This window comes from Pieris napi, chromosome 1 (assembly GCF_905475465.1).
Source record: "Pieris napi chromosome 1, ilPieNapi1.2, whole genome shotgun sequence".
NCBI classification, from domain to species: Eukaryota; Metazoa; Arthropoda; class Insecta; order Lepidoptera; family Pieridae; genus Pieris; species Pieris napi.
Window position 1 is genome coordinate 1,922,363 of NC_062234.1, and position 13,046 is coordinate 1,935,408.

The window sequence follows — 13,046 nt, forward strand, 5'->3', positions numbered from 1 at the left end:
AATATTTAAGGACAAAAAAAAACAAACAAAGTACAAAATATTAATTAATTTAAATGTTATTTCACCTAAAATATAAATAAATGTAACATGTTAAGTAAAAAAGAAATCTCACTATCACGAACAGCGATTATGCAATGTATTTAATGATGATATTTAAAAAAAACCTAAATTTTTTTCTCCATTTAAAACATAATAAAAATCTAGTGGCGTTTCTGTCTCATATTGCATCCATTTCTAATGTAAGACAAGCCGGTTTTCTGAAGATGTCTGCCTTTACTATACACTAAACTTAACATAATGCATGAATGAATAGTAATAATTTGTTTATAAATAAAATGGGTTAATTGTCACGATATTCATACAAAAAACTCACTTGGTAATTCAGCTATAAACTTACCAAGAAAAAAAAATTGCTTAACAGAATGCCATGAGATTCTAAAAATGAGGTGAGTGACGAAGGGAGCGCTGTTAGTAAAGTGAGGTGCGAGTTTAAATCACAGATTATCAGAATTCCAAGCCAGAAAGTAAATATACTAACTTATCTCGAGCCACATAAGATGTAATATTTTATTTTAACCACACATAAATGCATTTTTATTATTTTCCGGTTTCTGGGTTAGGAAAGACAGAATGGGTTCACTACCTTTTTAATTCATATATGCAAAATCTATTTAATATTAAGGCTAAGAACCGGGTCATTGGCTTAATGCATATCCTACACAAAACTCAGGCACCCTATTGGATCCTGATTCATTTTTAATTGCCAGCAGCTTTAGCGTAGGATGCCCATATTTACTCCCCATACGTGTCCCTGTGGCTTTGTAGAAAGTAGCCTTGGAGACCAGGGCCTCGATAGCCAAAATATTGCAGGTCGTTTTCCTCGCTACTCAGCGCTCAACGACATCATATCCCGCTGTCTTGCCTCCATCTATAATCCATCCAATTTGGAGCCAATACGCATCGCTAGGAAAACGGCAAGGGGCCGGATGGCATGTCTTTGATGCTTCTTGTGTGGACACGTTAGCCACGTCAAAAGCTGGTGCGGCCACAGAGCAGGTGATTTTATTAATTTTCAATTACGTGATTTTTGAGTATCATTGTTCAAGTCCACTTACAATTATTTTTACCCACTTGTCTGCCTTGTTCGTTTGGGAATTTTGAGGTATCAGGTTTGAATAAAAACACAAATGTGATATATTTACAGTTTGTTATAATAAGAAGAACAAAATAAAAAAAGTTCTAACACAACATTTCAATCTTATTAGCGAAGTTGTCATACGTAAAGTTGTATAGGTAAGTTGTAAGTTGTTGTAAGTTCATATATTCCTCGTCCAATTTCAGGATACTTCAGTTGTGACTTCTGAGATTAAGCAATGAGAGGTTACAAAAATTATATAATTATTGTGATTTTGTGAAACTAATATGCGTTTAATTGGATATTTACTAAATATATTTCTTGTTTTTAATATATGTCATACTTACTTACGTATCTATTTCGTTCTATCGTTAGGATAAACATAAACCTTTACCACTAAGGTAAAGGATTAAACTCATAATATCCACTTTATATTAGAATTTTATTGATTACAATGAAGTATACAGTATTAACCATTTTTTTTTTAGTTTTAATTATTTTTATTTTTCTATATTGTTAAAGCTATACTGACATCGCAGCCCTTTTTTTAGAAAATTTATTGAGTGTGTCACGGTATGAAAACATAATTTATTTTTAATTGCTTTGATTGTTTTTATTGTGTTCATAGCACATTTTTTATAAATATATATAGTTCTCGTAAACATTCTAAATGAAAGCTTTTACATAGTAAATGGAATGGATAGGTAGGTATATTAATAAATATTATAAGCTTTGAAATGTTTAGTAACTTTATTTGACAATCGTTGTGAAATTGTGTAACTAAATGACAATTCTTTGTTTTAGAACTAATGCATCTAATCTGTAATATTGTCCAATATCCAATTTATATATTTCGTTACATCAGTGTAGAAGCCTGGTCTATCAGAACCGCATCTCCTAGGTCCAAAAGAAACGATTCCATATTGGACATAGCGGCTCACGTCGTTATAGATGCCTTTAATCATAAAAGGACCACCAGAGTCTCCATTACACGAGTCTTTCCCGAATTCCCCTCCACAAAACTGATTCTTCATAGTTTCATTAAATCTTTGGTTTATCATATTTCTATAGTACATCTTGCAATCTGAGTTGGATTTTACAGGAAAATCGACTTTCATCAGTTTTGTTGCCTCTATGCCCGTTTCAGTCACTCCCCAGCCAGCCACGGTACCAGTTTTAAAGTCCAAAACCGTATTTTGAAGTTCAGGTGTTATTGGTAGACAAATTGGTTCAACGTTAGCTGAAAAAAGACAAATCTTGCTTATTTATGATAACGAAGAAAAATATATAACTTTCCTTATACCACGTAGGTAAATATTGTGTTAAATAAACAAAATATTTCTATACTTACAATGACTAAAGTCCATCTCGCCCTGCATTCTCAGCAAAGCAATGTCATTAGTCGGTGGCATCCGGCGATATTCGCTATGGGGTATTGCCATTTCAACGCGCATGTTCTGAAAGAGTACAAGTAGCATGTAAATGCTTTTTATCAATAACGGATTATCGGCGGATTATGACTCCCTAATGTTAAAATATATTACATTTTTGTCGTTTTTTCACGCCTATAGTACGTACAGTGCCACATTCTTTTCTTGGCCGGTAGAAACATCGCTGTCATGGATGTTAGTATTGCCAGTAAACAAAAATTAACCCTTATATGGGGATTAATTTGAAGTCATGAAGGCTTACTTAATCATTTATTGAAATGTCTTAACAAAACAATGTACTAATATCTACGGTTCTAAGCTTAAATAAATATGACACAAAATTAGGAACAACTAATATGATAGGTTTTATTACCTGTGCTATTAATATAATATATTTTAAGATACCTAGCAATCAGAACCGCTTAATCAATAAGAAAAGGAATAAAAAATAAAAACATTTAAGTTTTTTTATTAGATGTTCGTAGATAGTAAGTTTATTTTCGCACCTAGAAATTGAGAACTAACTGACAATGTCAGTCTGACATTCGCCGGCCAAGAAAAGTATGTGGCACTGTACGTCATAGTATGTGATATGTTCCATGGAAAATATAAGGACAAAATCCTATTATTTTATAATAAATGCGACCATGCATTATAGTGTATCCATATTTATTTATAGCGATTAATCTTTATACATTTTATACTTGTGAAATTTCATAGTGACAACACTGTTACATCCAATAGCGATGAATCGAAGGTTACGGTTCGGGTCACCACACCATTGCTATCGCTAATAGGAATACTGGCGCTGGTTTCTTATCAAAATCCAAAGTCCTTTCAACCTTATATGAATACACAGTAACAGTTTAAACATTCAAATTTAGAAATGAATAATCTTCAATAGATTTAACGCAAACAATTATTTCGCTAATTCCTCATTACCTGAGTACGGTTCTCACAGGTAGGGTATACTCCAGCTTCATACTCGCAGTCCATTTCGCTACTGACATCGAAATCTCCTATCCTCACATCTCGAATATTTTTGTTGACCACGCAGTGAGCAGCAGTCAAGATGTATTTTGAGTTAATAATCGTCCCTGCACATTCGAATTGCGGACCATACCCTGAAAATAGTTTTTTTTTATCTGCGATGTCTTAACGTAGCGCCCGTAGGGATGAACGGTCATATATGCTAAGTCGATGTTAAACCGTTATTATCAGTATATATAGACAACAACAAATACAACATAACTTTGTTCATAGAAACAGTATATGGTATCGTTATTATTCCACCCTAATATTCATAAAGAAATCAGTCCAATTGCCCCCACTCAAATAAAATTCTCTTTCTTGTCTTGAAAATTCTACGAAGCAGAAACAGATGAGTTTAGTTTAGAAAGAATTCTATTAATAAACACGTGACTTATAATTTTTTTCAAAACAGTCTATAATTATATGTCGCAGCCAACTAGCTTAATTAGCCGTTCAATCAGCAGCCTAGCCGTTTAACTAGCGGCCTGAAAGTTGTTTAGCCAGTTGATTAAACAGCTAGGCAAATGACTTGGATCGACGAAGTTTCATTACTTGCCTAGCCTGTTGACTGTTAATGAAAGTTTAATTCCACTTTCTGCCAATCTTAAACTCGAAACGAAACTCTTCGAACTGTCAATATGGCGTCCGCTAACCACAAATTTGATGGTGTTTTCCAAATTTTCATAAAAAACAACAAGTACAATGGAAGAGTGTAGTGACAATAATAATGTGAATTTCACTTAAGAAATTTAATTTTAAAAGAAATTTTATGTCATATTTTGTATTTCTGCCAAATAACGACTCTGTCTTACGAATGGCCTAAGCATTAGCCAGCCGGTTTATTAAAGGTTGTAACAAACGCTACGGCTGAATATCTTTCAGATCGTTAGTTAAACAGCGCCGTTTAGTTAAAAGGCAAGGCTGTTAATTTAACGGCTAATTAAGCTATTTGGCTGCGACATATATATAATAATTATAAAACACCCTAAATAATCTCGTATATATTGTTCATAGGTCTGCTCTATGTATGAAATTAAATACTAACTTTTATTATAAGAGATAAGGGCCATCCAAGGGAATTCGTAGAGTTTAGCGTATTTGCCTCCAAAGATACGATTTCCCAAAATACTTCCACACATTTCTGGTAGAAGGTGATCTTTACTTATTCCACTTCTGCTGTCTAACGAAGGCATCGTATTAAGAGGTGTAAAAACGGAACAGCATACCTAGAAGAATATTACCATTATATATGCTTCACGACTCGTCGTCAAAAGTACTTTTAAAGCGTTATGTGCTACGGTATTGTACTGTGGGGTGCTGCTGCAGAGGTTCATTCCTGGCTGTTCGGGATATTTGTTGTTTCCTCACGAGAGTCGGCACGGAATAAGTGTAAGGAATTAAATATTATGACACTATCTGGGCAATTGGGCAATATATTCTTGATGCCTTGTTGTATGTATAAAAAATATAAACGATTTTAAAACAAATGGTGACTTTCATCAGTATAATATTCGAAACAACGTACGACCAGCCAGGATCCAGAAGATAAACCACTCCTTATATGGAAAAATTTCTCTGAATAAATTGAAAACTCTCGTTAATCGTTAAATCCATTAAGGATACGCTTAACGAGAGTTTTTCTTTTTATAAATTTGACGATTGTTTACATGATTCTAATCTTGGGGTTGATTTTCTCCTATTCAAACAATTTGTATGACTCAAAACTTGGCGATTAAAAAGAGTGGCGGAGAGTTCCTCTTGACCGCTCTACGCCCTTGACTTGCGAACTGGTAGTAAATGTAAATTTAGAATCAATTTAACATCTTTTCTGTTTACGTTTACGTGTGCTTGGTTACCTACATGAATAAAGTTATTTTGTGATTGAGGCGAACGCCATAACAATCGATTAACTCACAAAGTAAAAGTTACTTTAAAAGCGCTCCGTGGGAGCAACACTAAACACAAGCACGATCTTGCGTCGTTCGAAGTGAGTACGTGTACGTACGATACGGGCAATAGATCGAACGATGTATGCGCTTCCGTTTAGTTCCAAATGGGATGTTTACCCATAAACCGCTTAGGTCTATGGGCGGTTTTCTCATGATGTTTCCCTTCATCAATCAAGTGAATATTAAATGTTTGCATTAAAAGAACATTTTTTGAAAAACTGCAATACCAAGTTTATGCTACCAGTACCTTATATAATCTTTCACCATTTTCATATCCCGTGCCGCAAAAAGCTTTGGAAAACAATTGCTTTGTTTTATCGTCTCGATTTAAGGTCACGAGATCAAATGCCGCCTTGCATTTGGTATAATCCATACAATCATTACAAATACCTGGAATTTTCAATATAATATATTAGCCCATATAATGATGTACATGACGATGTTCAGATGTACCACGGGTCTTTGTATGACTTTTTTAGGAATCTCTCTCTCTCAAATATGTTAACTATGTTGGACCATGAACATTGTTAATAATAATATTGCCCGACGCGTAACACGATAGTGTATAATTTTAATTTATGTATCTTTTTAGTAAAAATGTAAAAGCTAGAAAAAGTCCCCGGTCACAATGGCAGATGAGAGTATTTAAAAAATATGTAAAATGTACACTTTATTATATGTAGACTTGTAAAGGTAAATAGATTTTTTTGTGTATGTGTTTATGTGTGTATAGACAACAAATGTAAAAAAAACTCTTTGAACGTCGAGAATTTGGATACAATTTGAAAAAAAATTTATTTCGGCTGTCGGTCAATCTTTCTAGCATAGACATAGACATAACATTTATTACTAACAAAACACACACAAAATATAAAAAAGAATGAAAGATAACAATTTTTTCACACGCTTTATATTAGCTTCACCTGTATGTATGTATGTATGTATTTATGTAAGTATGTATGTATGTATGTATGTATGTATGTATGTAAGTATGTATGTATGTATGTATGTATGTATGTATGTATGTATGTAAGTATGTATGTATGTATGTATGTAACCGACTCCTTCGGACTCGATTTTTACCCACTTTTAACGGACAGATTTAATTCAAACTTTGCGCACCTGTCAAAGATCGATGACAATGCATTAATCCAAAAAAAAAAATAAAGAAAATTTAAAAAATTTAACTATAAAATAAAAAAATAAATAATAGTTTAAAAAATCTAAAAAACACGCTTTTAAAGCACATCAAACTAAAAAGTGAAAAATAATTCCTAATTTAGGCTGAAAATGGTAATGAATAAAAAAAAAATACTGGTATTATTGTGAAAAAGCGTGGGTTGCTCGATAGACGAAAAATATGGAACAGAGCGCGCGTTTTTTAAACTATTATTTATTTATTTTAAAGAACGCGGTACGTTTTAATCGTGTAATGCGTGTGTGCTGTCGTTGTAATTGGTACTGGCTCAGCATTATGCTGAGGAGCAGACTTTTCCACAGCGCTGGTAATTTATTTCATCAAGTTATTGAAATACAACCAATACAATTTAAATTTGTTATTATTAAAATTTATATTTATGTATCCAAATCCAAATCAGAAACAATTTTCGACACACAAGAAGCGGAAAGCTATTATCTCATTTTCCGCGTCTCCAGAAATTTATGTATGTGGATATTTCGAAATGGAAACAGGAAGTTTGATTAAATAATTAATTTCAACATATTTGATTATATTCGCGGTTTTCCGTTTAATTAATAATTTCGATTATTGTTGTGTTTATTCTGATAATGTTTGAACTTTATCACATTTTGTGGTTTATAGCTTAGCTTATCATGTCTCTAAATAAACTTCAATGTAATTATGCATAAATAAACAAAATAAACTTAATATAATATTGTTCATTTTCCTGGTTTATATTGTTATTAACATTGAGGTTCCCAATTTATTCAAACTATAAATCTATTTTAATGTTTCCTTATCACTCTGAGGTTGATTTAAATATGAAATTGTTAATAATTAATATATACAATCATTACAATCAAAATGTACTTAACGGGCTGATTAGAAAACGTGCGCAAAACCCTTCTCTGTTTCCATGGCAACGCTACATAAAAGCAAGGGAATACTTTGCCTCCGGCTCCTACAGATGTTTCATAACATAATATAATCTGATGGAATATATATTTGCGCAAGTAATAAAAAAATATCAAATAATTAGATACAAAGGCGATGGCTATGAAAATCGAATCGAGTTTTTTACGAAACAAAACTATTTTTTTAAATTAAATGAGTTTTATGAGTATTAGAAAAATAATAATAATTTATTTATTGCAAGAATCGTACATATCATACTTTATTAAATTTATGTCAATAACAGTGTCTCACGCAAATAATCATTTATTGAATAGTACATTTTTTCCAAAAGTAATACCCTAAGTCGCTTTTAAAGGACTCTAGTCGGAAGATCTTTTAATTCTTTTGGTAATTTATTGTAAACTTTGATTGCCATACAAAAGGTGTTTTTCCGAAACAGTTCTAGATTGATTTTTGGCACAGTCAATTTCTCCCCATGTTTACTTCTTACTTTGACTTCTACATTCGACTTAAAAATATGTATGTTTCTGTGCACGAATAAGGATATTTCTAAAATATAAATATATAGAAGAGATACAATTTGAGCTTCTTAAATAAAGGTACACAACTATCAAGACAGTTTGCTCCACAAATTGCTCTAATACATTGCTTTTGAGCCTTAAATACCCTATTTACTTCGACTGAATTTCCCCAAACTATAATTCCATAACTAAGTATAGATTAAACATATGCATAGCAGCTAATACCGTAGCATGGTTAACAGTTTTCCTTTGTCGTTTTAACACAACAACAAAACTGTCTATTTTGTTCTGTATTTTTTTAATATGTGCTTTCCAATTACAAAATGTATCTATCGTTATACCTAAAAATATAAACTCGTTTATTACGTCTAGTTTATTGCTTTTATATTGTAAGTCTAATTGTGTTTTAGAGTTATATGTCTGAAAATGGATTATGTTAGTTTTGGTCATTATTTGTAGATTATTTGAATTCATCCAGTTGATGGCGTCGTCTAGAGATTTATTTAAGTTGTTTTTTAAACCTTGTTTGTTTTTACTTTTTATTATAAGTTTAGTGCCATCAGCAAATAGTATACAGTTCTGGTTTATAGCATCAGGGAGTTCATTTATGTATGTTACAAAAAGTAGTGGGGCAAAAATCTGCCTTGAGGTGTTCCGTACCCATTTTTCTTAAAATTGGATCTATAGGTTTTTTTACAAATCTTTGGTATTTCTACATATTGCATTCTATTTTCAAGGTAACTTTTCACCCAGTACCTCTTATTCCATAGTTTTCTATTTTTTTTAAAGTCTTTCATGACATACAAAGTCAAAAGCCTTTGTCATAATTTATTATCTAGAAAGATGCAACGGATAAGCATTTTATCATTTAAGCATTCAGTAATTTGTTTGACTAGGGAAAAGCACGCAAGGGTGGTAGAACAATTCTTTCTGAAACCAAATTGTTCTTTTTTTGAAGTTATACTTCTTTAGGCGCGTTATGAAAAATTGATGAGAGTGAAATTTTACGATGCGCGCGCACCGTGACACAAAATTAACAGAATGAAGTTGCCCACGGAAGATGCTACGGCATTACACTTAATGTAAGAGAATAATTATAAATATTTATTTAAATATCGTATGATAAAATTAAATTCTCTATTTTATTATACATTACTTTTTCGAAAATTTTAGATAATATAGGAATTAAAGCTATTGGTCTATAATTAGTCATTTGTGTTTTTGCTCCTTTTTTATGTAATGGTTTGATAATTGATATTTTTATTTTTTTCAGGAAAGATCCCTTCTACTATCGATAGATTAATTATGTATGTCAGTGGATTAAGTAGGTATAATGCGCAAGATTTAATTGTTTTGGTATCTAAAATATCGTATCCTGTAGATTTTGTATTTTTCAACGATGTAATAATTTTTAATACATATATCCGTGTTATTTATGGGGGAAAGAAAAATACTTGTATGATTCAGAGGGATTATGGCTTCTTGTTTTATTTTTAGGAGGCAGTGAGGTAAAATAGTCATTAAATAAGTTGCATATTTCATGTGGTGATTCATATGTTTTGTTATCGATATTAATTGCTTCTATTCCTGAATAAAATGTCATGTCTCGTGTATTTGTTTTAATTAAATTCCAGGCTGCTCTAGTTTTGTTTTTTGCGCAATTTATGTATTCTGTATTAGTAAGCTGATGGAATTTATGCATTCTTTTTTTAAAATAGATGTGTATTTATTATATGCAGATTTATTTTGTTTTTTTATCATGCTTATTTAAATGATATTTCAGGTAGAACGTTATTTTTCTTATACAACATTTTTTTGCGCTTTAGTAAAGAATCTATTTTTGATAGGTTTAAATGTATTCTTAATTTTTAATATCGGAGAACATAAATTGTAAAATAATGTTATAGTGTCATGGAAGTTGCCAAATGCTTTATTTGTTCTGGTGGAGCTGTAGTGTATACGTCCGAGAAGGTGAGTCTTGAAAGACACCTAATAAATTTAATTATATTTTCCCTATTGAGTTCTCGTCTGTATATAAACTAGTACTTTAGAATATCTTTTTTTTTTAATTTTCGTTTTCTTCGAGTGTAAAAGTCAGCGATTGTGCGGTCTCATGGTCTGAAAGTGCGTGTCATTGTGTGTCATTTATGTTACTTGCTATTCAGTCTAAGCAGGAGTTTTTACGTGTTGAGCGCTTTACATGATTTTGTAAATTATTATTTTGAAGAATAGAGATAAGTTCGCGGGAACTTTCATTGTTTTTAAAAATGTCTACGTTCCAGTCTCCACATAATATTAGTTTTTTGTTGCGTTTCCTGCATAGGTTACTTAAAAATTGTTCTAAATTATATAAAAAAGCTGTCACATCTAAAGTAGGAGTCCGGTAAATACATATTATTATTAGGTATTGGGGGCTAGGGTAACAAATTTCCTTGTATTTTAAATTGTTTTTTATTAGGACGCATGAACCTCCTCGGCGATGATGAGGCCAAGAATATGAAGAGACTAATCTATAATTATTTATCTTAACGTTGGATTCACTTCCTTGTTTAATAAAAGTTTCTGTGAAACATATGTCTACATTTCCTTAATTTCTTTGCAGGTCTGTGATGGCTCTATTAATTAAATCTTGTTTGTTAAACAACCCTGCTATATTTTGATGGATGAGTCTCAATTTATTTTGCTTATTAGTTGCTACGAAAACATTTTAAGAAAATTTGTAATTTTTAATTGTACAGTGGGAATTTAAGTATATACGTACCATTACCCAAAACGGCACTTATATGGAGCACTAACACACTAAAAATTATCTTTTTAATCATATTAACAATTTGCTGTTGCGGTCTATTCGACAGACTTTAGCAGAATGGAATGAATCGTCCAACGCCGTTAAAATGCGAGATATAAAATACGTCACATACTATTAGAATTCCATAAATAACTACTTTTTTGTTGACATAAAAAAAAACGTGTGCGTGTTCTATTTTTCAAAAATGGAACTACTTATAAATATTCCTTATATTATTTTTCTTTTTTTTTCGGTAAAAATTTCTGTAATTTTATTTTATTTTAATGTGTGCTTGTATTATCGTATATGTTTTAATAGTATTTTTTTAATTTCTATTTAATTTTTTTTTTGAGAAACTTATGCTTACATTAATTGTCACACATTTTAGATGTAAGATTTTGTAAAATAATTTGTAAATTAAGGACTGTGTGGGATGTCCTTAGCTTAGTAACTAAATAAATAAATAAATACCAAATGATCTTTCTCATTCGTCGCGTATTTTTATAAGTGTAGTTCTTATTTTAAAAAATAGAACTAAAATTTAAAAACTACTATAAGTCATACCATAGATTTTTTCCATAGAGACATTCAAGCAAAAAAATCATTAGTTTTATTAATACCAAGGCACAATTTTGGGAACGATAAAAAAAAATCAATAATTAGTTTTCTTCTTAATATAATTCTGTCATCTTTATAATTTAAAATTCATTCTAAAGTAACATTCAAAAATATGATTTATTATTGTTTTTTAAGCTTTTCGAGGGATACCTATATTATTAAAAAAAAGACAAAAAGCAGTTCAACAATTTATTATAATAAATATAATATTAAATTCTTTTACAAGGTCCCAGGGCCGAGACATTTTAAGTCAATAATATTTCACAAGACTCAGCCACCGATTAGGTTAAAAATCTTGAAAGATCAGAATTCTGTTCAGTGTGATCTTGACTTGCAAAGTCGATGAAGTACCTTATACAATACACTTCCATACTTACAATCTGTCAAATTTAAGAAGAAAAATGAAATTTTTTTGACAAATTTCAGCAGCACTGAAGCATTTAGTGCTCAGATTTACAAAGACAAACTCTCTACTACATTAGGAAGCTTTGCAAAGGATTCAAAGATAGTCGTTGTTCTAAGTCTAAATGTTCGAAAATCATACTTAGCACTAAGTCTTTGACACAGAATCTTGCGTATAGGGAGTAGAAGGGCCGCCATTAGAACATCATGTTTTACTAGACAACCACTTTTGCTTTCAATTCTGTTGTACAGACTACAGACTTCACGATATATCTTTGTACAAAATGTAAACCAATTTAAGAATATTCCAGTTTTTCTTATGCTCTTTGTACCGAACTACCTAAAAGTCATACATCATGTATTCAGCTGTAATTGAATTTGACAAAGTAGATGTTGCTTCAAATATTTTTCTGTAACTCTTAGTTTAGACCTTCGCACAGTATTTTCATACAAATATAGATTTTAATACGTTGCTAATTGTACGGTTGAAGAGAAGATGGTTGCCACAAAACGTTTTCATGAAACAATATACAAATATATACAGTACAATTATAATATATAATCTTATTAAAATTATCTTCTAATTTATTTTTATAGATCACGGATCATATACAATTAAACGATGACATATTAGCCTAGTACCACTTTGAAAATATTTTTACACTTTATCACTTTATTCCTTGTAAACTCTTTCATGTTTTTACACTAAACAGCACTTTCCCTATGAAGGGTTAAAGTGACATCTGGGGGTGGGGGCTCCCACTCCCAGTTGAGTCGTGCCTTAGATCGACGGTCTACGGGGGGCGCCGACTCGGCGGAACCGTCCGAGTATCCACTACTGCAGGATCGAAGACTTCGTGATGCTTGGATTTTATGTTCTGAAAATAAGATGTATATATATATGAATATAGAGTAGAAATAGTAATATATATGTAAGGAAAACATAATATATTTTCCTATACAAACTCTTGTCTATATTGTATTTTATATAAACTCTTTTGTAATGTTGTCTTTGCCGTCTGATCGACGATGTTTTATTTGTCACTTGACATAATAGATGTAAAGCCGGGTCCACA

The 13,046-nt window shown here is 31.3% G+C and overlaps 2 protein-coding genes across 4 annotated transcripts in view; both read right to left on the bottom strand.

Annotated features, from left to right (window-relative positions):
• Positions 1-1,861: 1,861 nt before the first annotated feature.
• Positions 1,862-11,020, bottom strand: LOC125054328 (serine protease easter-like). Its single transcript, XM_047656138.1, has 6 exons — positions 10,924-11,020; positions 5,794-5,936; positions 4,643-4,823; positions 3,508-3,689; positions 2,487-2,592; positions 1,862-2,375 (listed from the first exon to the last, which is right to left on the bottom strand). Exons 1-6 carry the CDS (start codon positions 10,982-10,984, stop codon positions 1,951-1,953), a joined length of 1,098 nt encoding a protein of 365 aa, XP_047512094.1. The 5' UTR covers positions 10,985-11,020; the 3' UTR covers positions 1,862-1,950.
• A 724-nt stretch (positions 11,021-11,744) lies between these two features.
• The window catches only part of LOC125054285 (hemicentin-1-like), an 80,834-nt gene continuing 79,532 nt past the window's right edge, over positions 11,745-13,046 (bottom strand). For 2 of the 3 annotated variants that reach the window (XM_047656058.1, XM_047656067.1), the window contains one exon: positions 11,745-12,848. In XM_047656058.1, coding sequence (XP_047512014.1) covers positions 12,676-12,848 — 173 coding nt within the window. In that variant the 3' untranslated portion in view covers positions 11,745-12,675. The remainder of the gene's footprint in view (positions 12,849-13,046) is intronic. The other variant, XM_047656077.1, reaches the window with a different exon arrangement.